General features: G+C 41.8%; 1 protein-coding gene across 5 annotated transcripts in view; it reads left to right on the top strand.

The window, feature by feature from the left end:
* LOC118360300 (cell adhesion molecule 1-like) overlaps positions 1-22,976 on the top strand; it is a 166,733-nt gene extending 143,757 nt beyond the window's left edge. For 3 of the 5 annotated variants that reach the window (XM_035739721.2, XM_035739666.2, XM_035739840.2), the window contains 5 exons: positions 3,744-3,840; positions 4,178-4,350; positions 8,339-8,392; positions 22,536-22,664; positions 22,839-22,966. In XM_035739721.2, the coding sequence (XP_035595614.1) occupies positions 3,744-3,840; positions 4,178-4,350; positions 8,339-8,392; positions 22,536-22,664; positions 22,839-22,957 (572 nt within the window). In that variant the 3' untranslated portion in view covers positions 22,958-22,966. Of the gene's footprint in view, positions 1-3,743; positions 3,841-4,177; positions 4,351-8,338; positions 8,393-22,535; positions 22,665-22,838 lie in introns of all 5 variants that reach the window. The other 2 variants (XM_035739617.2, XM_035739783.2) reach the window with 2 other exon arrangements.
* The last annotated feature ends 422 nt before the right edge of the window (positions 22,977-23,398 follow it).

Genomic DNA, 23,398 nt, shown 5'->3' with positions numbered 1-23,398 from the left:
AAAGATTTCCCAAGCTTTAAACATCCCAAGGAGCACTGTGCAAGCGATAATATTGAAATGGAAGGAGTTTCAGACCACTGCAAATCTACCAAGACCTGGCCGTCCCTCTAAACTTTCAGCTCATACAAGGAGAAGACTGATCACAGATGCAGCTAAGAGGCCCATGATCACTCTGGATGAACTGCAGAGATCTACAGCTGAGGTGGAAGACTCTGTCCATAGGACAACAATCAGTCGTATATTGCACAAATCTTGCCTTTATGGAAGTGGCAAGAAGAAAGCCATTTCTTAAAGATATCCATAAAAAGTGTTGTCTAAAGTTTGCCACAAGCCACCTGGGAGACACACCAAACATGTGGAAGAAGGTGCTCTGGTCAGATGAAACCAAAATGGAACTTTTTGGCAACAATGCAAAACGTTACGTTTGGCGTAAAAGCAACACAGCTCATCACCATGAACACACCATCCCCACTGTCAAACATGGTGGTGGAAGCATCATGGTTTGGGCCTGCTTTTCTTCAGCAGGGACAGGGAAGATGGTTAAAATTGATGGGAAGATGGATGGAGCCAAATACAGGACCATTCTGGAAGAAAACCTGATGGAGTCTGCAAAAGACCTGAGACTGGGACGGAGATTTGTCTTCCAACAAGACAATGATCCAAAACTTAAAGCAAAATCTACAATGGAATGGTTACAAAATAAACATATCCAGGTGTTAGAATGGCCAAGTCAAAGTTCACAAATGCTCTCCATCCAACCTCACTGAGCTCGAGCTGTTTTGCAAGGAGGAATGGGAAAAAATGTCAGTCTCTTGATGTGCAAAACTGACAGAGACATACCCCAAGCGAATTACAGCAGTAATCGCAGCAAAAGGTGGAGCTACAAAGTATTAACTTAAGGGGGCTGAATAATTTTGCACGCCCAATTTTTCAGTTTTTGATTTGTTAAAAAAGTTTGAAATATCCAATAAATGTCGTTCCACTTCATGATTGTGTCCCACTTGTTGTTGATTCTTCACAAAAAAATACAGTTTTATATCTTTATGTTTGAAGCCTGAAATGTGGCAAAAGGTCGCAAAGTTCAAGGGGGCCGAATACTTTCGCAAGGCACTGTATTTTTTTAGTTCAGGCTGTAACAAAATGTGGAATAAGTCAAGGGGTATGAATAGTTTCTGAAGGCACTGTACCGTATATGAATGAATTAGATCATCAATTCTGTATATAGTTCAAATACCTGGCAGTCCAGATTTAGAGATTCACTTTACAATACGTCTCCTGGAATGTAATAGAATCACCTCCAGGGAAAAGTAACTTTTGCTGTAGTGTTGTGTAACATGAAAGAAGAGAAACCTGCACCTCTAGTCTTGTGTCAAATGTGATTTGCTGTTTCCTCCAATGCTTTATTGATTGAAGAGGTAAAATAGCCGTCCTTACACACTGTAGAACATCAGAGAAAGGTTAAGCTAACCTTTGGTAGTCTGTGTAGAATATTCATTTGTTAACAGAGACGAGTGCTTTGCCTAACCTTTCTAGGCAAAAGGGAAAGCTCAACTTGAACCACTTGACATTTTGACAATCTTTTACTAACATAGATGAGAGAAAATATATATATATATTTTACTTTATAGTTAGACTGTCTGAACACATAGTCCTTTTCTCTATATGTTTAACCAAGGGGCTATGTTCAAATGAAATGTATTGGTCACATACACGTGTTTAGCAGATGCTATTGCGGGTGGAGTGAAATGCTTGTGCTTCTAGCTCCGACAGTGCAGTAATATCTAAGTGATATCTAACAGTTTCACAACATATACCCAAAATACACGTAAATCTAAGTAAGGAATGGATTCAGAATATATACACATATATGTCAGAGCGGCATTGGACTAAGAGACAGCGCTTTCTTCACCACACTGTCTGTGTGGGTGGACCATTTCAGTTTGTCAGTGATGTGTAACCCGAGGAACTTGAAGCTTTCCACCTTCTCCACTCCGGTCCCATCGATGTGGGTAGGGGGGTGCTCCCTCTGCTGTTTCCTGAAGTCCACAATCATCTCTTTAGTTTTGTTGATGTTGAGTGAGAGGTTATTTCCTGGCACCACACTCCCAGAGCCCTGCCCTCCTCCCTGTAGGCTGTCTCCTCATTGTTGGTAATCAAGCCTACTACTGTTGTGTCGTCTGCAAATTTGATGACTAAGTTGGAGGCGTGCTTGGCCACACAGTCATGGGTGAACAGGGAGTACAGGAGGGGGCTGAGCACCCACCCTTGTGGGGCACCAGTGTTGAGGATCAGCGAGGAGGTGTTGTTTCCTACATTCAACACCTGGGGGCTACCCATCATGAAGTCCAGGACACAGTTGCACAGGGCGGAGTTCAGACCCAGGGCCTCGAACTTGATGATGAGCTTGGAGGGTACTATGGTGTTGAATGCTGAGCTATAGTCAATGAACAGCATTCTTACATAGGTATGCCTCTTGTCCAGATAGGACAGGGCAGTGTGCAGTGTGGTGGTGATTGCATCGTCTGTGGATCTATTGGTGAGGTAAGCAAATTTATGTGGGTCTATTGTGGCAGGTAAGGTGGAGGTGATATGATCCTTGCCTAGCCTCTCAAAGCACTTCATGATGACAGAAGTGAGTGCTACTGGGCGAAAGTCATTTAGTTCAACAACCTTTGCTTTTTTAGGTACAGGGACAATGGTAGTCATCTTGAAGCATGTGGGGACAACAGACTGGGATAGGGAGAGATTGAATATATCTGTAAAAATAACAGCCAGCTGGTCTGCTGCGCATGCTCTGAGGATGCGGCTAGGGATACCATCTGGGTCGGCAGCCCTGCGAGGGTTAACGCGCTTAAATTACTTACTCACGAGAAGGAGAGCCCACAGTCCTTGGTACCGCGGCCGTGTCGGTGGCACTGTATTATCCTCAAAGCGTGTGAAGAAGATGTTCAGCCTGTCCAGAAGCAAGATGCCGGTGGCCGCGATGTGGCTGGTTTTCCTTTTATAATCCGTAATTGTTTGTAGACCCTGCCACATACTGGGACTCAACTTTGTCCCTATACCGACGTTTAGCCTGCTTGATTCCTTTGTGGAGGGAATAACTACACTGTTAGTATTCTTCCATATTCCCAGTTTTCTTGCCCTGGTTAAATGCGGTGCTTCACGCTTTCAGTTTTGTGTGAATGCTCCCATCTAGCTGCGGTTTCTGGTTGGGGTAGGTTTTAATGGAGGGCGGAAAGGGCCTTATATGCATTCTGGAAGGTAGTATAACAATGGTCGAGAGTTTTAGCAGCGCGAGTAAAACAATCAATATGTTGATAGAATTTCAGGAGCCTTTTCCTCAAATTTGCTTTGTTAAAATTTCCATTTTCAATAAATGCAGCCTCAGGATATATGGTTTTCAATTTGTATAAAGTCCAGCGAAGTTCTTTGAGGGCCGTCGTGGTATCGGCTTGAGGGGGGATATAGACCACAGTGGCTATTATTGATGAAAATGATCTCGTAAATAGTATGGTTGGCATTTGATTGTGAGATGTCCTAGGTCAAATGACATTGGTTGTTAAATTGTTAAATGGCTCTTTCACTGGTTTGAACATACAATAACGCTTTTTTATAGTGACTGAAAGCATGAGTTAGGTTGAGATAGTTTGACATTGCTAGAGCTGTGAATATAATATGAATTAGAAAGTGTGTACTGTTTCTATACAATGTGTATTGTGAAAATACCATCTGTCTCCTTTCAGATCAACCAGAAGTGAAGATCGTTCAGGCGTTCCCTGAAGGTTTAACGAGAGAGGGAGAGAATCTAGAGCTGACGTGCATAGCAAAAGGCAAACCACAGTGAGTATCCATCCATCCACACAGATAATTTAATACTAGTTAACAGTACAGCACTCCACTCTGTCCTTACAAATGCCAACATAGACAGCTACATGACACTTCCAGGCTTCCTATATCCCTTTTCTGCCAGCCAAAGGACTCCCCTAACCTTTCCAATGCATTGTAGCATTTATATGTTACCAATTGCTAGTGTGTTTTGTGTCAAATGCATCATTAGGAGGAACCTGCCAATGGCTCTCCCACACTGATCAGAGTTCAGACCTTTAGAGTGAGATTTGGTCTATTGACGGGCATCGTACAGGGACTTTCTGATGTGGCTGGTATTTGTGTCATCCAGGCCCCATCAGATCAGCTGGCTCAGAGTGGATGATGATGTGCCATCTCACACCGTGATCACCGGCTCTGACCTCTTCATCGAAAACCTCAACAAGTCGTACAATGGCACGTACCGCTGTGTTGCCTCCAACACCGTGGGAGATGCCTACGATGACTATATCCTCTTTGTATACGGTAGGTACTGTCATGGCTACTGTCGCCTGTAGTTTGTTTTGCGATTCTATCTATATTTGGAGATGAGTCCAGGCCAGGTGGTCTGTATTGCTGATTCAGGATGTGTCGGGTAGGCAATCGTGGCCTCTCACTAGAATTTGCTAAATTTTCCATTGAAACTTCTTCTCTGGGTGAATCTGTCACAGAAAGATGTCACTGACGCACTGTAACATAGTAACAGATGTCTCTGACTTACTGATTTATTCTGACTGACACCTCACAGACTATCCTCAATCTAACTTGTAGCTTATGTATGAGTCTCTGACTTAGGTTACTATGGCACTTATAGCAATGCCACTCTGAGATTGTATTTCTGTAAGTGCTCTTAGGCAGATGGTGACATTTGTTTGTCCCTCTTCGTCCTCTAGTGATCATCTCCTGAACAAAAGTATGGAACGTGTAATGAGTAACAGTTCAGGCCTATTCAGGGTTTGATCCTATGGCTGGAGTTATAATTGGCGCCCCATCCACTCTCATCCATTAGAGGCATGATTCACTTTCCCTCTGTAATGTAACTGTCATACAGTTACTGTACAGGAAGAGGTTTGAGGTTTGGGAAGCAGGCTGTAGTCTTGCTTCCATATGGATCCTTTGTTTGGAATATGATTACTTTTGGCTTTGAACAACACACATCTTGCATTTCCAAATAGTTTTTGCTTCATAAAAGCGCTTGTGAGAAATGAAACCTGCCAGAACAGGAAACATTTTCCATACACACCATCTTTTGATTTATGTTGTTTTGTCTTTTACTTTCATACGTGTTTTGGCACATTGGTTTGATTGGGAATGTGAGCTGACCATTTGTTTTGGAGATATACCCCTCTCCTATGCATAATCAGGTTCTATAGTATGTGTCTCTTCATATAGGCCCTCCTCACGTCTCCATATTTCAGTTTCCTACATGTCTCTGAAGGAACAACCTGCTCCCTACTCAACAGAGATAAACTAGACAAACTGTGGTACACTAAAAGACTCTTGAATGAATAACCATGGTGAAAATGTGTGTTTGCCGGTGCGACAAACGTGCTAGCATGTGTGAGCTGTACATGTTTTGTAGTAGAATTACCTATTTATATGCCTTTGGCACAATGAAATATCCCATCTTACAGAAATAGCTTCCCACCACAAGTCTTTTTCAGTCTTTTACCACCTCAACATTAGAGACAGCATATCTCTGGTGTTATCAGTGCAGTCTCTATTATTTTAGTTAGAGCATTAATGAGACACTGGAGATTTGTAAAAGGTGTTGATAACGCTTTGAGTAATTAAGTTTGAGATTCCCAGTTCTGTTATTCCACAGGATTAGATGCAGACATGTTGTTGGTGCATAAGATGATTGTTTTCCCTGACTAATCATACTAGTTACTGTACACTAGCATAATGAGTGTGTGTTTCTGAACATGGTTACGTCTAGGGGTAAACATGATGAGAACCACAGATGTGTCAGCTTAGCAGGTGGGTCTCTAGGTGAAGAGACTGCTGGGTGGGTTTTTCTGTGTACAGTATCCTGTTTTCTACTTGTATTAGGCCCAGAAGGAGCCCATTAGTGTCTAGTGTTGGAATCCACAGCTGCTATCTCTTAGTATGTCCCTGATGTTCATTAATGTGGATCTGTCAGAGGACTGTGTGCAGTACCATGTCAAAGCTAGATGACCAGGAACCTAGTTAATGTAGTGCAACAGGAGAGCACAGTATGTGTACCAATGGTCTGTGCTATTCTAGATATATTAGATATTCATATGTGTGCTACTTTCAGAGAGTTGGAATATACAGTCTGCTACTCTCATCTTGCCTCTGCCTACCGCTGCACTAAAACACTTTATCCCTGACACTAGAAATGTTGTGTGTACTCTGTGTACTCTCCTACGGTAAGTAAAAAAGCATACAGTAAGTAACAAAGCATGTTTAGTTGTCAGTTCTATTCTGGTCTAAGGGTGAGAGAGAAGGTAGTTCGGCTGGTTGGCCTCCTCTGCTGGTTCTGGGTTGTTTTCAGTAGACTGTGAGTGCTGGTCTGTGGTTGGTTGACATCCTGTGTGGGAGTAAACTGGTCCAAAGCAACTAGGCTCCCAGCTACTGTAGGCTCCCACCAAACTCTGTTCACTGTACAAAGCTGACCTGGTATAACTCACACATACTGGCTGTTGGCAGGAGAACAATTATGTATTTTGCTCAAGGATTTGTTCTGCAGTTGACTCTCTGACCCAGAGATTTCCTACACGGCCATGAAGTCAAAGATTCCCATGCAGCCATCTGGGCGTCAAGCCCAGTCAGAAAGTATGCTCAAATATGGCTCTGTTGACCCTAACTTGGATGAAGCGCTGTTGTGAAAACAAATGTGTTGAATCACAAGGATTCTGAACCATCACCCATCTCTGCACCATAGAACAGAATAACTAATGAAACATCAGGCTGCAAATTAATAACCAAATCATACAGACTCAAGAGAAAACATAGTTTAATGTATTTAAAAAAATGCATCTGAGGACATTGTTGTGCTGTATTACTTTATGGAATATTTGTTTGAGTCAGAAATCTCCATTGCTATGTTATGAAGACAATGTGCATATAAAACAATGTATTCAGAATTGCTAAGAAACTGAAGAAAAATAAAGTTTTTTGGCTGCCAGGTTTAAGAGGGCATAACTAAACAATTTCTCCCGCATTGTTTCAGTTTGTGCTTAGAATTTCTCATATCAAATGTTCTTACAAATAGAAATGTACCCTGAAAATATGGCACCTCCAAATACATTCATATTTCAGCTCTCATAATGTGGAGCCAAGAGTAATCCCGCCTGCAAATTGCCCATGGAGAATGCTTGTTTGCTAGACTATTATATGTGCCACATCCCATCCAGGCCTTTGTGGCAGCCTCTTATCCCTGGCCTGCATGCCCAATTTCCCAGACTCTGACATTTCAGCTATCAGACCGCCTTCGGTCACAGGGAAAGAAGAAATCCCCTATAAATATTGTTTGCGGAGAATCTGTTCCTGATATCCCCTCACCTCTCCCCCCTGCCCCCTCCTCCCCCAGAAGCGACATTATGCCACCCTTGATGTTTTATCATTAGTTTGGAAGTGTGTGGTCCCCTACTGTGGGCTTCTGATGGGCACAGACAGTAAAGGCATGAAGACAGCCAGACAAATTTCTCCCGCTGTGACTTGTCTCCAGCAAGGGGCCGGCGCTATCTCTCTGTACCAGAAACAGGAAGATATTCCTAGTGGCAGGGAAGCTTTCCAGTCTCTTAGCACCGCTGCATACCTGTATTGGCCTCCATTTTGTAATTCTCATTATTTTGTTTTTGGTGTTATGAAAGACCTTGTCAGTACACTATCAGTCTGGTGTTGCAAGGGTGCAGAAGAACTGCAGGGGAGAGCTCCAGAGTTGCTCAATGCACTGCTTAACTTAATTACTGGAAATAATCACTTAATATTTTCATTTATATCTTCCCAACTACCCATTGAATGTTTATGAACAATATGGGGCACATTAAGTTAATTTTTCAAACTACAGTATGAGTATACAAAATAGTACATTAGATGTGTTCATTCCAACCTTTTGGCCTACTGTTAATGAGTAGAGGTTTAAGTAAGATCGGAGTTACCTGATATAAAACACTGTGCATTGTCAAAGCTCTGATATTACATTCACTATCACCAGACAGTAGAAAAGACATCGATGATGCGTTGACACAAGTTACAGATGAAGAATGCAATATGGGAAAAGCAACATCCTTCCTGTGGGAAAAACAGCCATCGTCTTATTGAGACCATGCAGAACCCAAATCATTATCTCGCTCTATAGTAATACTACAGTAGTTACTGAGAGATTCGATACTTTCTCAATTCTGCTACAGTACTTCCATACTTGCATGACCCCATCCTTAATGGCTTCTCACACTTTCTTTATTTCTTATACATTTCTTCTTTATTTTGTATGTTTTCCATCTAGATGCTCCTACCACGATCCCCACACCCACCACCTTGAACCTAGACAACACCCAAGGTACTGTATGTCCCCACTTTGTTAATTCTCAACCCTCGCCTGTGTGTACACGTGTGCATGCTTGTGAGTGTGTTTTGCAGTAGTGTAGTACAGTGAGAAAGAGAGAGTTTGGGAGAGAGAAAGAGAGAGGTTGAGACTGCGGGCGGGCAGTCTCAATCAGATCGTTCTACTGATAGATGCCATAGCGGACACCCTGCGCTGTGCTTTCAGTGACACCTGTCACAGCCCTTTTCTGTCACGTTTGATCTGTGAGGATGGAGGAGACATGTCGGTCGCTCGGCACTCTGCTATCTTATCAGCATCGCCATGCAGCCGTATCTCAACCTGCCCACACTCACATCACAGTCACATTACAATGCCCTTTACATCTCCCCCATCAAATCACAATCACATCCATCTTTGTAGGTCTGGAAACATTGACCGATTTTTTTTTCTTCTCTTTGACTTATGATATGGATGAAGGACAGTTTATTTACAGTGTCAGCTGGCCCACCTCTACATACGGTTTAGTGTTGGATCTTCTACGGTACTATATGTAGTTCTTATTCTTTTCACTTTTGTGGTGGAAGAAGTGTGTTGACTATTGGGAAGACTTCTTTGTGTATAATATGGTTGTTCCAATAAACTGAAAAACAAAACAAAAATCTGTCTCTCCTCCATTCTAGATAGTTCAGGTTTGTTTGTATACAGACACACAGAGACCATTTATTAGGAATGCCAAATGCATTCATCAGTGAGAGAAAGTCCATTTAGAAGATAATACATTTCTGATAAACTGGCAGTGAGAGAAATAGAATGGGAGTACTGGGATGGGCTAGAGCTTTTAACATATCTATTAAAGCCTAATGTTGGCCAAATGTACTTGGCAGCATCAGGAGGTGACATTTAGAGATAACTAAATATGGCATTTATATTGCAGAGTAACTGCAGCACTGACAACTGCCATTAATTATATTCTCTGTTTGCCAGCTAAACGCAGACCTCGTAATTGATTTCTATCAATATTTGCAAGCAGAGTTCCCTCAAACGTTTGGATGAAATCCTGCGCTGTGGAAGTACTCCATATGTCCTGCAGTGATTCTCTACTAACACACAGGGGAGGGGCAAATGCACGTTCATAGCTGACAATGTACTTCCAGAGCTAACATGAAGTCATCCCGAGTCATTCAAAGCCAGCCCACCGAGATGTACCATACGTACATGTCCCATGGCATGTCACACAGAGGAGGTGGTGGTGGTGGGTGGTGGTACAGTATGGCTCTTTGATTTCCACTCAGGCACTAGAGAAGTAATCAGGTCCCTTTCATGCTGGTGCTGGAAACCTCCGGAGGCCATTTTGTGTGTCTGAGTAGAGGGAGTAGAGAGCCTGAGTGTCTCATCAACTGCACAATCAGGTCTACAAGGTGAATGAGTGGTCTGGGACATGAAGAAGCTCTAGCTCCTATTTCTACGTTTTTTTGAATAGTCCATTTGGAATATTTTACTCCAAAAAAGAGGGGTGAACTTTTATATATAGGATCTTCAGTATCACTGACAATCCTACTATACTGTGTCCCGGTATTTCTACTTTTATACAGATGTAGGATCTTAATTTGATCACCCTGTTGCAGGAGAACTTTCCTGCAATGCAGGACATTTTAATCCTTTACTGTATTTGAAGTTTAAAAAGGCTTCTGAAGTTGGGAATTTCCACTGAAATATATATTTTTTATATTAATTAGAACCTGTATAATAATTCACATTTCATCTTGATGCAGGATTGTTTTCCTGCTGTAGAAAACTGTCTCAAAAGATCCTACATGTGTACATCTAATGTTCTTTGATTGTCCTTGGACTAGGACAAAACTCTGAGGAGACTGTTTATCTCATATGGTCTCTACAGAGAATCAACAGATGACTCCTCCCATGGGTGTCAGCCAATTTACTTTGAAAATGCAATTCGTAAACAGGTGGTTGTTAAAATTGTGTGTTGTGTTTTTCATTGTAAACCAATTACTCTTCACTTACAGTTTAATGAATGCGGCAGCGGAGATGTTTTCATAAGTCCTCAGTGATTTCCGAGAGACAGGACTAAAACGGGGGTTTGACATGATTTCTGCAGTGCATGCTGGTAGGATGTAATAGAGCTTTCTTGCTGTTCACTACTTTTCTGAATACTATGTCTCAGGGGCCTTGTTAACCTGACATGCAATGCATCACATTGTGTTACTATATAAGCTGCAGAACCGCACCTTCTGTTGGTCTTTTACTCTGTTCAAGCACATACTTACATTCGCAACAGAGGGTAATGAGTGTCATGACCAGAATATTCTTGTAAACCTGAGGCCCATAGAGATTTAAATATCTTGTAATGTACCATAGCTTTACATTGTACTTAGATAACTCTGTATTGGCGTTCATAGGAATTCCTGTCGTCGAGGACAACTTGAGCTAGTTCCTCCCAGCCCTGAGTGCCACAGTGCGCTCCTGTGATGTGTGTGAATGGTGTTATCCAAATGAATGTGTAAACATACAGCTCTCAAGCTGCCATTTTCCATTGATCCACACAAGCAACCGTCCCTCCATGTGGCCTCTCCACTTCCCTTTTATAAGCGAAGGGAAACATTTTGTGGGGTTCCATTCTGAACAAGTTGTTTATGCACCATTTCCTCTTTGTGTGGCTCCTAGTTCATGTGGAATGTTGCTTTTCATTTCCACAGTGTAATGCTTTCATGCCCTGCTAGATTTTTCTCTCCTCTGATAAGTGTTTTATTTTTTTCTCTCGATTTCCTTGGTGTAGCCTAGCAACAGGCAAGAGCAGCAGCGGTTCAAGGCCTAAATATGGTTTTGTGTTGAGGAGGAGCAAATGCCATGGTAAAGCATGAAACCACAGAGTCGTTTGTACATCTCTGTTGTAGAGCTGGCCAGTCCTCCACGTTTTGTATCTAATGCTCAAAGAAAGAAAGAAAGAAAGAAAGAAAGAAAGAAAGAAAGAAAGAAAGAAAGAAAGAAAGAAAGAAAGAAAGAAAGAAAGAAAGAAAGAAAGAAAAAGAAAGAAAGAAAAAGAAAGAAAGAAAGAAGCTGCTTGGAGAGTTCACATTGTCAAGCTTTTCAGCGTTCCTATATAAAATACTGTATGTAGGACTAAGGGGCTTTAAGTCCCTTTAGAGTTCGGCGAGAAATTAGTCACTATCAGTCTATGAAAGCGTTGTCATGGGTTTTATAAAACCTATTTTCAATGCTGTACTGTCAACTATACATACACCAATAGTTACTTAACCAAAGGTTATTGTAAAGTGCATTGAAAGTAGCTTTTAAATCAGCTGTCGAGAGAGGCCGAGAGAACAGGGGTTCCCAAACCGTCTTCCACTTCACAAATGTATGGGGAAGTTATTTTAAAATAATTTTTACTATTATAAAATGGCATACAAACAAGTACAGTGCCCATCCTAATTCATAAGTGCTGCCTCTCTGATTGGTTTGCTAACCTAATGCAATGCTCCAGGCACCATGGCTTATATGAGGGGCTGGCGTGAATAGATTTCAGCCAGCATTATTAAACAGAGTGGTTTCTGGTATTGTGCTGGCAGGCTGGTTTCTATTGTTGAGAGGGTAGTAGTCGTTCTGATTCTACAGCTCAGGGTTTATAAAGGCAGTCTGCGGAGGTGAAGCCCTCGCTCGTCAAACATTCAGAGATGATCCCAGGGAGGGACATCATATCCCGGGTAATCTCCTGCTAACACCTTCCTTACCTCGCCTTGGCTGAAGAAAGTAGAGAGTATAGAAGAATCTGCACAGAAACACTTCTCACCATTCACAATGATCTCTATGGAAAACTCAAACCACTTGACAGGGCTTCTGTACATTCTGGTGTGCATGTTGAATAAATGAACTATAAGAAGAAATAGGGTAAATGTTGAGAATCCTGTTCAATTGAATGAGATCGCCAGAGCCCCATGGTTTAACAACTGGTCCAGGTGTACAGGCTCAGTGGCTGGAGGAGCACCAAGTCCTCTCCATGCAGGGTTCCCACAGTTCCACGTTCATCTGCAGGCTATATATTGTCTCAAAGGATATCATGTATACAGAGCCAAAGATAGGCCACCGGTCATGCTGCCTGCTACCACACAGAACTTTGTCAAGCCTGTGTTTGTACGCTGCAAGGATGCTAGCCCACCACAGCGTATCCACTATCAACCAGCTAAACTGATCCTACTCCAGGGAAGGACCTTTCATAAACAATAAATGAGTCAATCTGAGTTTAGCTGGCACTAAGAATAAGGAATGAATGGAACTCTTGACCTCAACTTTTCTCTCCCCTGCTTTGTTTTGTGAGGCAATTTGTTTGTCAATGACTAAAGCTGAAATGTATTGGAGTGAAACTAGAGAAAGTATGCTGTCTTACTGTAAGTGCACATTGATATTTTCGCTGTTTTTATTCATGTGTTCTCATATGTTTCATTGCTGTCTTATGGAGTGGTTTGGCTTCTTCATCTTCTAAAAGTATGTGGGCGGTGTCTTCAAGCTGTGCATGTAATCGTCAGCACAACAAACATTAGCAAATGTTCTACAAAATATCAAACTGTCTTTACTGTCACAACAATGTGTAACAGGATTATAAACAGTAATACATGCTAGTTTGAGAAAATAATTGTTAACAGTATCTTATGAGCTAAGTCCTATCTGTTAGATAATATAGCCATGTAAAGTGTTACCAACCACACCAAGGTGAGGCTAAATGGTGTCACTAAATAGTGTTGATAGTCAGTGAGTTAATGGGCTAGTTAATGTCAGTGAGTTAATGGGCTAGTTAATGTCAGTGAGTTAATGGGCTACAGTGGAACTGAGAAGTCTTCCACGTTCTGATGTTGAAACGGTACAGTTGCCTAACTTTGGCACTCCTAGTTGTGCTGTTGAAGCACTGCCAAAGATGGCTCGGACGGACGGACGGACGGACGGACGGACGGACGGACGGACGGACGGACGGACAGACAGACAGACAGACAGACAGACAGACAGACAGACAGACAGACAGACAGACAGACAGACAGACAGACAGACAGACATGTGACTTTATTATGCTGATTCTCCTGGTGCTGAGACAGAAGCAAAAAGACGTGAATGATTCAGCTGTTCACGGCTTTGACTGAGTGACTCCTCCAAATACATACACCCACTTGGTTGAGCACCTTGGAAATTAGATGGCACCTTATGATAATGTATGCATTTAGAACTGAAATAAAGTCATACTAGTGTATTATGAAATATACTATATATGAAAGAGGTGAAAGGTAGAGGCAATAGGTCGGTTTCACTGCATAGTAATTAACAATGAATTAACGCACACTAACTGTCTGAGTCAATAGTGTTAGAGCCAGGCCTGAATCAGAATGCACAAACGTGTATTCATTCATTGTTCATCAAACATTATAGCATTTGTTAAACATTTAATGCAAACACCTAACACTTGTATATCATTAGCCTTTGAGGCTCAACATTAAATACTTATTTAATATGCAAATGAGTTTGGGCTCAGATTAGCAGATTGGTTCCTTTTGTAATGGGTGTGCTTTGCTTCCTTGATTTATCAACAAAAAATAAATGATATTTATACGTGGAGAAAATTAGCCACTGGCTCCATTCTAGTCTGTACAATAGTCCATTATAATTGGTCCCCAGGGGTATATGGGTTTTACTGTGCCAGGATGGGGATGTTCAAAGAGTATCATACTAAATGAAGATAGTTTTCTCATAGGGCCTGATTTTAACTTGAAATGTGGATACATAACTTTAAAACTTGAACTTTTCTCAGCTCTTGAGGAACTGACGTTGTGATGTTAGAAGAGCATATTTAGGAAAATTCGAGGTTAAAAAAAAAGGAAAACAGGCACAGATTCAATATTCCTCAAAACCCATGATGAACCCTTTCAACATTCTTAGGTTGACATGCGCCGCAGTAGAATGTCTAACCAGAAGTGGTTTGTTAGTTTGTCTACCTGCTGACCCTGAAAAGGGTAACAATATTTGGCATTGGGAGTTCAGGGAACTCCGTTCCTTGAATATTTTTTCTGAGGAGGTTAGAGTTGGTTATGTTGTGATGCAGTAGCTAATGTGAAAGCAGAGCAGAGCACTGGAATATCTTTTCCATTAGCTTGTCAATCACTTTTCTTAGCAATGACCTCCAGAAAAACAGCTTTAAAAAAACTAGGAAGCAGGCAGCATTCACAATGTTCTTTTTTGTGTAGTCAAGAAGCTTGTTTTGTCAATCCAAAGTTTTCCCAACTACATGTTTGCTAACATCCCAAGGTACAGAGTTCAGTCAACTCTCCATTCACAGATTTGATGTGTTGCCAATAATAGTTCACCTGTATTTTCGCACCTCCATAAAATGTCACGGTTGAGTCTGCAAATTTTCACTGCTTTGTTCAGAATTGACAAAGCAAGTCTGTCTCGGAATCTCTATTGTGCTGAAGAAGGTTGAGGCATTGCAGTTGTATTGAGGACAATGCTCATATTTGTCAGCAGTGCAGTTGGAGATTTTTAGATGACCCTGTCTAGAATAAGATGGGTTTTTTTAAATGAAAACATAAATTAGAACTTTTCTTTTTTTTAAATGTTCCTTCCAAAGAACACATAAAGGATTGACCTCACACCCCTAAGTGATGCCTGCACTCTGAACTGACCTCAACAAAGACTCTTTCAAATCTTTTTGGATTTGTTTTATTTTACCTTTATTTAACTAGGCAATCTAAGGCTCATTTGAATTCAGTCCAACCTGAATTGCCATATTTATCCTGTACAGATGTAGGATCTTAATTTTAGCCAGTTTGCTACAGCAGGAAAATAATCCTGCAGCAACAGGAACTGTTAATTATTATGTGCATTATATTTAATGGACTTTTTTGTAGGTTGATAAATCAAGTCTGAAATTTCAAAGTGGAAATTACAAACTTCAGAAACCATTTTTAATCACTGGGTGATAAAATTAAGATTCTACATCTGTAGCTCTTTTTCACAAAACCAACAGGCTTAAAAAGCTTTTGCTACTACCAAATAGACTCTTCTACTAATAAGTACACACTGCTACTACCAAGTAGCCTATGCTACTACCAAATCGACTCTGCTACTACTAAGTACACTCTGCTACTACCAAGTCGACTCAGCTACTACTAAGTAGACTCTGCTACAAAGTAGATGCTTCCAGTCTTCTTCGGGAGTGTGTGAGAGCAGGCCACATACTCCACAAACATATTGCAATGGAGGGTGAGATTGAATTTGGCCCCTTGCCTAATATGTTATGAGCTTTTTCCAGCAATTCACAAGAGTCATCATTGCAATTAAATGTGTGTAATTACATCTGTAAATCCACAGTGTGCATACAAGTGAGTTCCAGTATGACTAATGAAATCAATATTCCATGTAATCAGCCAGGGGACAGATACACACAACTGATCCCCAGTTTCTAAATCAGTCAATCAGTCAAAACCTCAGTCAGGCAGTTATTCAGTCAGTTACTAAGTCAGTCAATCAGTCAATACCTCAGTCAGTCATTCAGTCAGTTACTAAATCAGTCAATCCGTCAGTCAGTCAGTTACTAAGTCAGGCATTCAGTCAGTTACTAAGTCAGTCATTCAGTCAGTTACTAAGTCAGTCAATCCATCAGTCAGTCAGTTACTAAGTCAGTCAATACTTCAGTCAATCAGTCAGTTACTAAGTCAGTCAAGCAGTCAGTTACTAAGTCAGTCATTCAGTCAGTTACTAAGTCAGTCATTCAGTCAGTTACTAAGTCAGTCAAGTAGTCAGTTACTAAGTCAGTCATTCAGTCAGTTACTAAGTCAGTCATTCAGTCAGTTACTAAGTCAGTCAAGCAGTCAGTTACTAAGTCAGTCATTCAGTCAGTTACTAAGTCAGTCAAGCAGTCAGTTACTAAGTCAGTCAATCCGTCAGTCAGTCAGTTACTAAGTCAGTCAATACTTCAGTCAATCAGTCAGTTACTAAGTCAGTCAATACGTCAATCAGCCAATACCTCAGTCAGTCAATCAGTCAGTTACTAAGTCAGTCAGTCAGTCAGTTACTAAGTCAATCAGTCCCGTTACTAAGTCAGTCAATACGTTAGTCAGGTAGTCAATCAGTCAGTTACTAAGTTAGTCAATCAGTCAGTTACTAAGTCAGTCAGTCAGTCAGTTACTAAGTCAATCAGTCCTGTTACTAAGTCAGTCAATACGTTAGTCAGGTAGTCAATCAGTCAGTTATTAAGTCAGTCAATCAGTCAGTAACTAAGTCAGTCAATCCGTCAGTCAGTCAGTTACTAAGTCAGGCATTCAGTCAGTTACTAAGTCAGTCATTCAGTCAGTTACTAAGTCAGTCATTCAGTCAATACGTCAGTCAATCAGTCAGTTACTAAGTCAGTCAATATGTTAGTCAGGCAGTCATTCAGTCAGTCACTAAGTCAGTCATTCAGGTAGTCAGTCAATAAGTTAGCCAAGCAGTCAGTCAGTCACTCATTCAGTCAGTCACTAAGCTAGTCAGCCAGTCAGTTAGTCAGTCAGTCAGTCAGTTACTCATTCAGTAAGTCACTAAGCCACTCAGTCAGTCGGTCACGAAGCCAGTCAGCCAGTCAGTTAGTCAGTCAGTCAGTCAATCAGTCACTAAGTCAGCCAGTCAATCAGTTCGAGGCTGCTAGTTAGTGACCTGGCTATGTATAATTTGTCATTCCAGAACAGACACAGAGAGCGAGGGAACCATAAAGCATGTAGCCCCTTCACTCCAGCAGAGCACATTTCAGTGCTGGGCCGAACAATGTGGGCATCGGCCACAAATCCTTTTTATTCCCCCATAAATCCACCTGGCTGTGCTCATCCTGCCAGGACTGAGGTGTGGGCATGTCACAGCTCCCTCAGCCACATCCCGTCAGGACTGAGGTGTGGGCATGTCACAGCTCCCCCAGCTACGTCCTGGCAGGACCGAGGTGTGGGCATGTCACAACTCCCCAGCCACATCCTGTCAGGACCAAGGTGTGGGCATGTCACAGCTTCCCAGCCAACAGCAGGACTATGTGGGAGGTAATGGCCGACTGTTAGAGCACTTCCACATTTTAAACATAATCAAAATTCTGTTTAGTTTGTGTGCAATGCCATAAAGGACCTCTAATGTGGTTCTGAACTAAAAGGCAGAACCATTGAATGACTCCAGACAGGGCAACAGCATGGGACGGTTCCAATACAGATCTGTCATTCATCTAGCCATTAGACGTTAGTGACGGGTTATAGATTTTACAATCCCCCTGCTGATACTTTGTAATACCTTTTAGATGCGTTCAATGATATGGACGGGCCCACTTCTTGGTGTGAAAGAAACCTACTCCATTTTTCCCTCTGTGCGCTGTGGCAGGCTGGTTATGCTCGCAGACGTTTGGCTGGTTCAGGTGTTAAATGGAAGGCGGTGGGGAGCAAGGTGAGGGTGAGGTGGGGCGGGCTGGGGCAAGTGAGGGGATGTGACAGGGCTCCTCGGCTCAGTCCATTTAGCGGGTTGATGTCGATTAGCATGGAGCACGGGCCCTTCCCTCTCCTCAGGGAGCGTACTGTGCTGTGCTACAAGACGTCCCTGATACTGGAAACAAACAGCTCTGCTCTGCTCTGCTCATCCTGCCTGAGATACAACCAACAGCAGCAGCAGATGAGACTCTAGTCTGTGTCAACAGTATGTGAGCTCTGCCCCTGCTTGGTGGAGGTAAGTCCGTTTTGAAGAGGAAATGGCATTGAAGCATGTCTTTACTCTCTATTCAAGTTAAGTAGGTGTCAGATATTTTAGGCTTTTCCCATTCACATTCAGAAAGAAAGTAATTTCTCCTAATCATAATCTTTATTCAAAACCATCCAATTTCAGTTCATGATTAGAGGGGACTGATGGGAAATGGAGTCTCTCCTTCAGGCAGTAAAGTAACACCCTTCTTTCACCTCTCCTCTTCACCCCTCCATCAGTCTCAACTGATACAGGTCCCCACACTTAATCTGTAGACCTCAAGTGCCGAAAATGTGGAATGTTTGGAGATTTAATGCCTTGCCTTGTTCTTTTGTAGCTAGTAGACATATAAATCTCCCTAAACAGTGGATTCCCGTGGGTGAAATGTATTTCTGTGAGAGGGAACAGCACATTGCAGCCAGATTTATCTATGTGCTTGTGTCTACTCCCTATGATTGAGGTTTATAACTTCCTGATATTACCTCTTAAATCAGAGTGTATTTTACAGTTCCCTGGACTGTTTCTGTTGAAATTGTGGGGTATGTCAAGTATATGATTTTTATGTAACAGTCTCAGAACATTTTACACAAATACTTTTTGGAGATGAAAAGCTCTAGTCTCCCAGAATAAGTGGTATTTGGAAATATGATACAGTTTCATAGAGTTCTCCAGATTTCATTCTATCTGAAAGCACAGAGAACAACTGTTGTAGATATCCTGTTGTGAATGTCCATCGCCACATACAGACAATGACTAATCACTTATGAATGACATACTGTAGATACAGATGACGATTGAGGCCTCATTCACGGCAGTACATTATCAGTTTGAATGGCCATGGGGTCTTCATTACGTAATAATACATATACTGTACATTAGACTTGCATTTGGTAGTTTGAATAACATCATCCAGAAGTGCCCTGTATGCAGGAAAAGTAATGAAACCGAAATGAAGTGGGCTATTCTGTTCTACAGCCCATACAGCCACAGTAATATAATAATAATAATAATAATAATAGTAGGAAGGGAAGAGAAGGTGTGACTGAGTGGGAGGAGGTTAATCATACATTTCAATGTTGATTTGAACTGAAAACACTGTTTTCACTCCACTGCTTCATGTTGTACAATGCGTCATTGTCCTTCATTGTTGAACAACACACTCTGTAACAGAATAGCTCTAATAGAATTTCATTGAGTCGCAGCTACCTCCCTGAATGGGTCAGTCGTTGACCATGGACGTCTATGGTAGCTTCTATGTATAAGTTGCCAAATATAGTCTTGCTACATCCCTGTATTTCTGGTAGCATATGTTACCTGATTTCTTATTTGTAATTTTGAATACACTGTTATTTACTATGCTACTTCCAGTCTCCTGCTCTGTGATTTAATCAGAAGTGAGTCACTGCTCTAATACAGTTGAAGTCGGAAGTTTACATACACCTCACCAAATACATTTAAACTAAAAGTTTTTCACAATTCCTGACATTTAATCCTAGTAAAGATTCCCTGTCTTAGGTCAGTTAGGATCACCACTTTATTTTAAGAATGTGAAATGTCAGAATAATAGTAGAGAGAATAATTCATTTCAGCTTTTATTTCTTTCATCACATTCCCAGTGGCTCCGAAGTTTACATACACTCAATTAGTATTTGGTAGCATTGCCTTTAGATTGTTAACTTGGGTCAAACATTTCAGGTAGCCTTCCACAAGCTTCCCACAATAAGTTGGGTGAATTTTGGCCCATTCCTCCTGACAGAGCTGGTGTAACTGAGTCAGGTTTGTAGGCCCCCTTGCTCGCACATGCTTTTTCAGTTCTGCCCACAGATTTTCTATAGGATTGAGGTCAGGGCTTTGTGATGGCCACTACCATGACTTTGTTGTCCTTAAACCATTTTGCCACGACTTTGGAAGTATGCTTGGGGGCATTGTCCATTTGGAAGACCCATTTGCGACCAAGCTTTAACTTCCTGAATGATGTCTTGAGAAGTTGCTTCAATATATCAAAATAATTTCCCTCCCTCATGATGCCATCTATGTTGTGAAGTGCACCAGTTCCTCCTGCAGCAAAGCAAGCCCATAATATGATGCTGCCACCCCCGTACTTCACGGTTGGGATGGTGTTCTTCGGCTTGCAAGCATCCCCCTTTTTCCTCCAAACATAACGATGGTCATTATGGCCAAACTGTTCTATTTTTGTTTCATCAGACCAGAGGACATTTCTCCAAAAAGTATGATCTTTGTCCCCATTGTGCAGTTGCAAACCGTAGTCTGGCTTATTTAATGGCGGTTTTGGAGCAGTGGCATTTTCCTTGCTGAACAGCCTTTCAGGTTATTTCGATATAGGACTCATTTTACTGTGGATATAGACACTTTTGTACCTGTTTCCTCCAGCATCTTCGCAAGGTTCTTTGCTGTTGTTCTGGGATTGATTTGCACTTTTAACACCAAAGTACATTCATATCTAGGAGACAGAACGCGTCTCCTTTCTGAGCGGTATGACTGCTGCGTGGTCCCATGGTGTTTATACTACTATTGTTTGTACAAATGAATATGGTATCTTCAGGCAGTTGGAAATTGCTCCCAAGGATTAACCAGATTTGTGAAAGTCTACAATTATTTAACTGAGGTCTTGGCTGATTTATTTTGATTTTCCCATGATGTCAAGCAAAGAGGCACTGAGTTTGAAGGTAGGCTTTGAAATATATCCACAGGTACACCTCCAATTGACTCAAATGATGTCAATTAACCTATCAGAAGCTTCTAAAGCCATGACGTAATTTTCTGGAATTTTCCAAGCTGTTTAAAGGCACAGTCAACTGAGTGTATGTAAACTTCTGACCAACTGGAATTGTGATACAGTGAATTATAAGTGAAATAATCTGTCTGGAAACAATTACTTGTGTCATGCACAAAGTTTATGGCCTAACCGACTTGCCAAAACTATAGTTTGTTATAACTTCTTAGGGCTGCAATCCCGTTAACGGGATGATATGACAACAGTCAGTGACAGTGCAGGGTACCAAATTCAAAACAACAGAAATCTCATAATTAATATTCCTCAAACATACATGTATCTTATACCGTTTTAAAGGTAATCTTGTTGTTAATCCCACCACAGTGTCCGATTTCAAATAGGCTTTACAGCGAAAGCACCACAAACGATTATGTTAGGTCACCACCAACTCACAGAAAAACCCAGCCATTTTTCCAGCCAAAGAGAGGAGTCACAAAAAGCACAAGTAGAGATAAAATGAATCACTAACCTTTGATGATCTTCATCAGATGACACTCATAAGACGTCATGTTACACAATACATGTATGTTTTGTTTGATACAGTTAATATAAAAAAAATCGCAGTATACTGTCATGACTGTCTTGATCAGGTCAGGTTACAGGAGACCACAACCCTACAGATTATCTCTCAACCCAACAGCGGTGGAGAGATCTAGGCGTCTGAAGATGTGGGGGCTTTTATGGCCCTCACACCCCTGGTAAATCTCAGGCCACAGGCAAATTCCTTTGTCGTGTCACTATGGAGAACCAGCCAGTCAACAGAAATCAGAAATCATCAGAATGCACTCCCAGGAATCCTAGTTCCACAATAAATGCTTGATTTAAAGTAATGTCCATTATTTATGTCCAAGTAGCTACTTTTGTTAGCGCGTTTAGTACACAAATCCAAATGCTCGTGCAGGTCCATCTGAACGTCAGACGAAAACCTCAAAGTTATATTACAGGTCGAAGAAACTTGTCAAACTAAGTATAGAATCAATCTTTAGGATGTTGTTATCATATATCTTCAATTACGTTCAAACTGGAGAATTCCCTATGTCTGTAGAGAAGCCATGGGACGCTATCAGGTGAAATGCGCGTGACCAGGACCTGGCTCTCTGCCAGACCATTGACTCAAAGAGCTCCCATCCGGCTCCACAACACAGAAGCCTCATTCAAGTTTCTAAAGACGGTTGACATCTAGTTGAAGCCCTAGGAAGTGCAACTTTATCCATATCCCACTGTGTATTCAATAGGGGATGGGTTGAAAATCGACCAGCCTCAGATTTTCCACTTCCTGTTTGGACTTCTTCCATATGAGTTCTATTATACTCACAGGCATCATTCAAACCGTTTTAGAAACTTCAGAGTGTTTTCTATCCAATACTAATAATAATATGCATATATTAGCAACTGGGACAGAGGAGCAGGCCGTTGACTCTGGGCACCTCTGGGCACCTTTCATCCAAGCTACTCAATACTGCCCCTGCAGCCATATTAACAAGAAATTTGTGGAGTGGTTGAAATAGGAGTTTTAATGACTCCAACCTAAGTGTATGTAAACTTCTGACTTTAACTGTAGTTGTGATTGGCTCAAAGAAGGGGTCTGGGGATCATTGTTTTAAGAGGCTGTGTTTGGCTTGTTTCCAGACTCCAGAGCTGATGAGGGGGCGCCACAGAAGATAGACCACGCTGTCATCGGAGGTGTGGTTGCCGTGGTGATGTTCGCTATCCTCTGTGCACTCATCGTCCTGGGGCGCTACTTCGCCAGACACAAAGGTATAACGGCTCACCTGGGTTCCCTGGCTATTACAATGCTTCCACTGGCTTGAGATGAACTGGTGTACACTATCATTGATCATTCGTAGACCTAGAAGTGGACTAGTTGTAGAGATTCATTACCATTAATTTGAGTCCAACAGGGGTGTTCATGAATTTGTTTATTCGTTGCAGGCACCTACTTCACACATGAAGCCAAAGGGGCAGACGACGCAGCAGATGCAGACACGGCCATCATTAATGCAGAGGGGGGACACAACAACACGGAAGAGAAGAAGGAGTACTACATCTAATGATGAGAGGCCAGGGGGGTGCTGGGGGGAGGGGGGGGGGCGTCCTGTAAGAGCACTATATCTAACTCTGAGTGGGCCAGAGCGTATGGGGGGAGGTGGAGGGGGTAACGAGGGATGTCGAACTGGTGCAGCTGAGAAGGAAAGATGAGAGGTGGGGAAAGGAGAAGAGAAGATGAGAAGAATGATGAGAACTCTAGAGGAGAGGAAGATTAGAGTGGATGAGTAGTTGGAGGCTTCATTGCTTTGTCGTGGATTTGTCCATCCAACCTCTCCTGGACTGCTGGGGCCCATTCTGTACAGTTCAATTATTTTACAGACAATTTTGTGCCTTGTTCTATTTCTTTCGTAATTGTTGTTTTCATTTTTCCCCTCAAGCCTGTCGACTCCACCAGATCCTTTTTGCTGCAGTTAGCTTTCAGAGGAGATTGAATGACACAGCGC

This window comes from Oncorhynchus keta, chromosome 1 (assembly GCF_023373465.1).
Source record: "Oncorhynchus keta strain PuntledgeMale-10-30-2019 chromosome 1, Oket_V2, whole genome shotgun sequence".
Lineage (NCBI taxonomy): Eukaryota > Metazoa > Chordata > Actinopteri > Salmoniformes > Salmonidae > Oncorhynchus > Oncorhynchus keta.
Note: the sequence above shows the minus strand (reverse complement) of the source record. Positions and strands in the feature narration are given on the sequence as shown.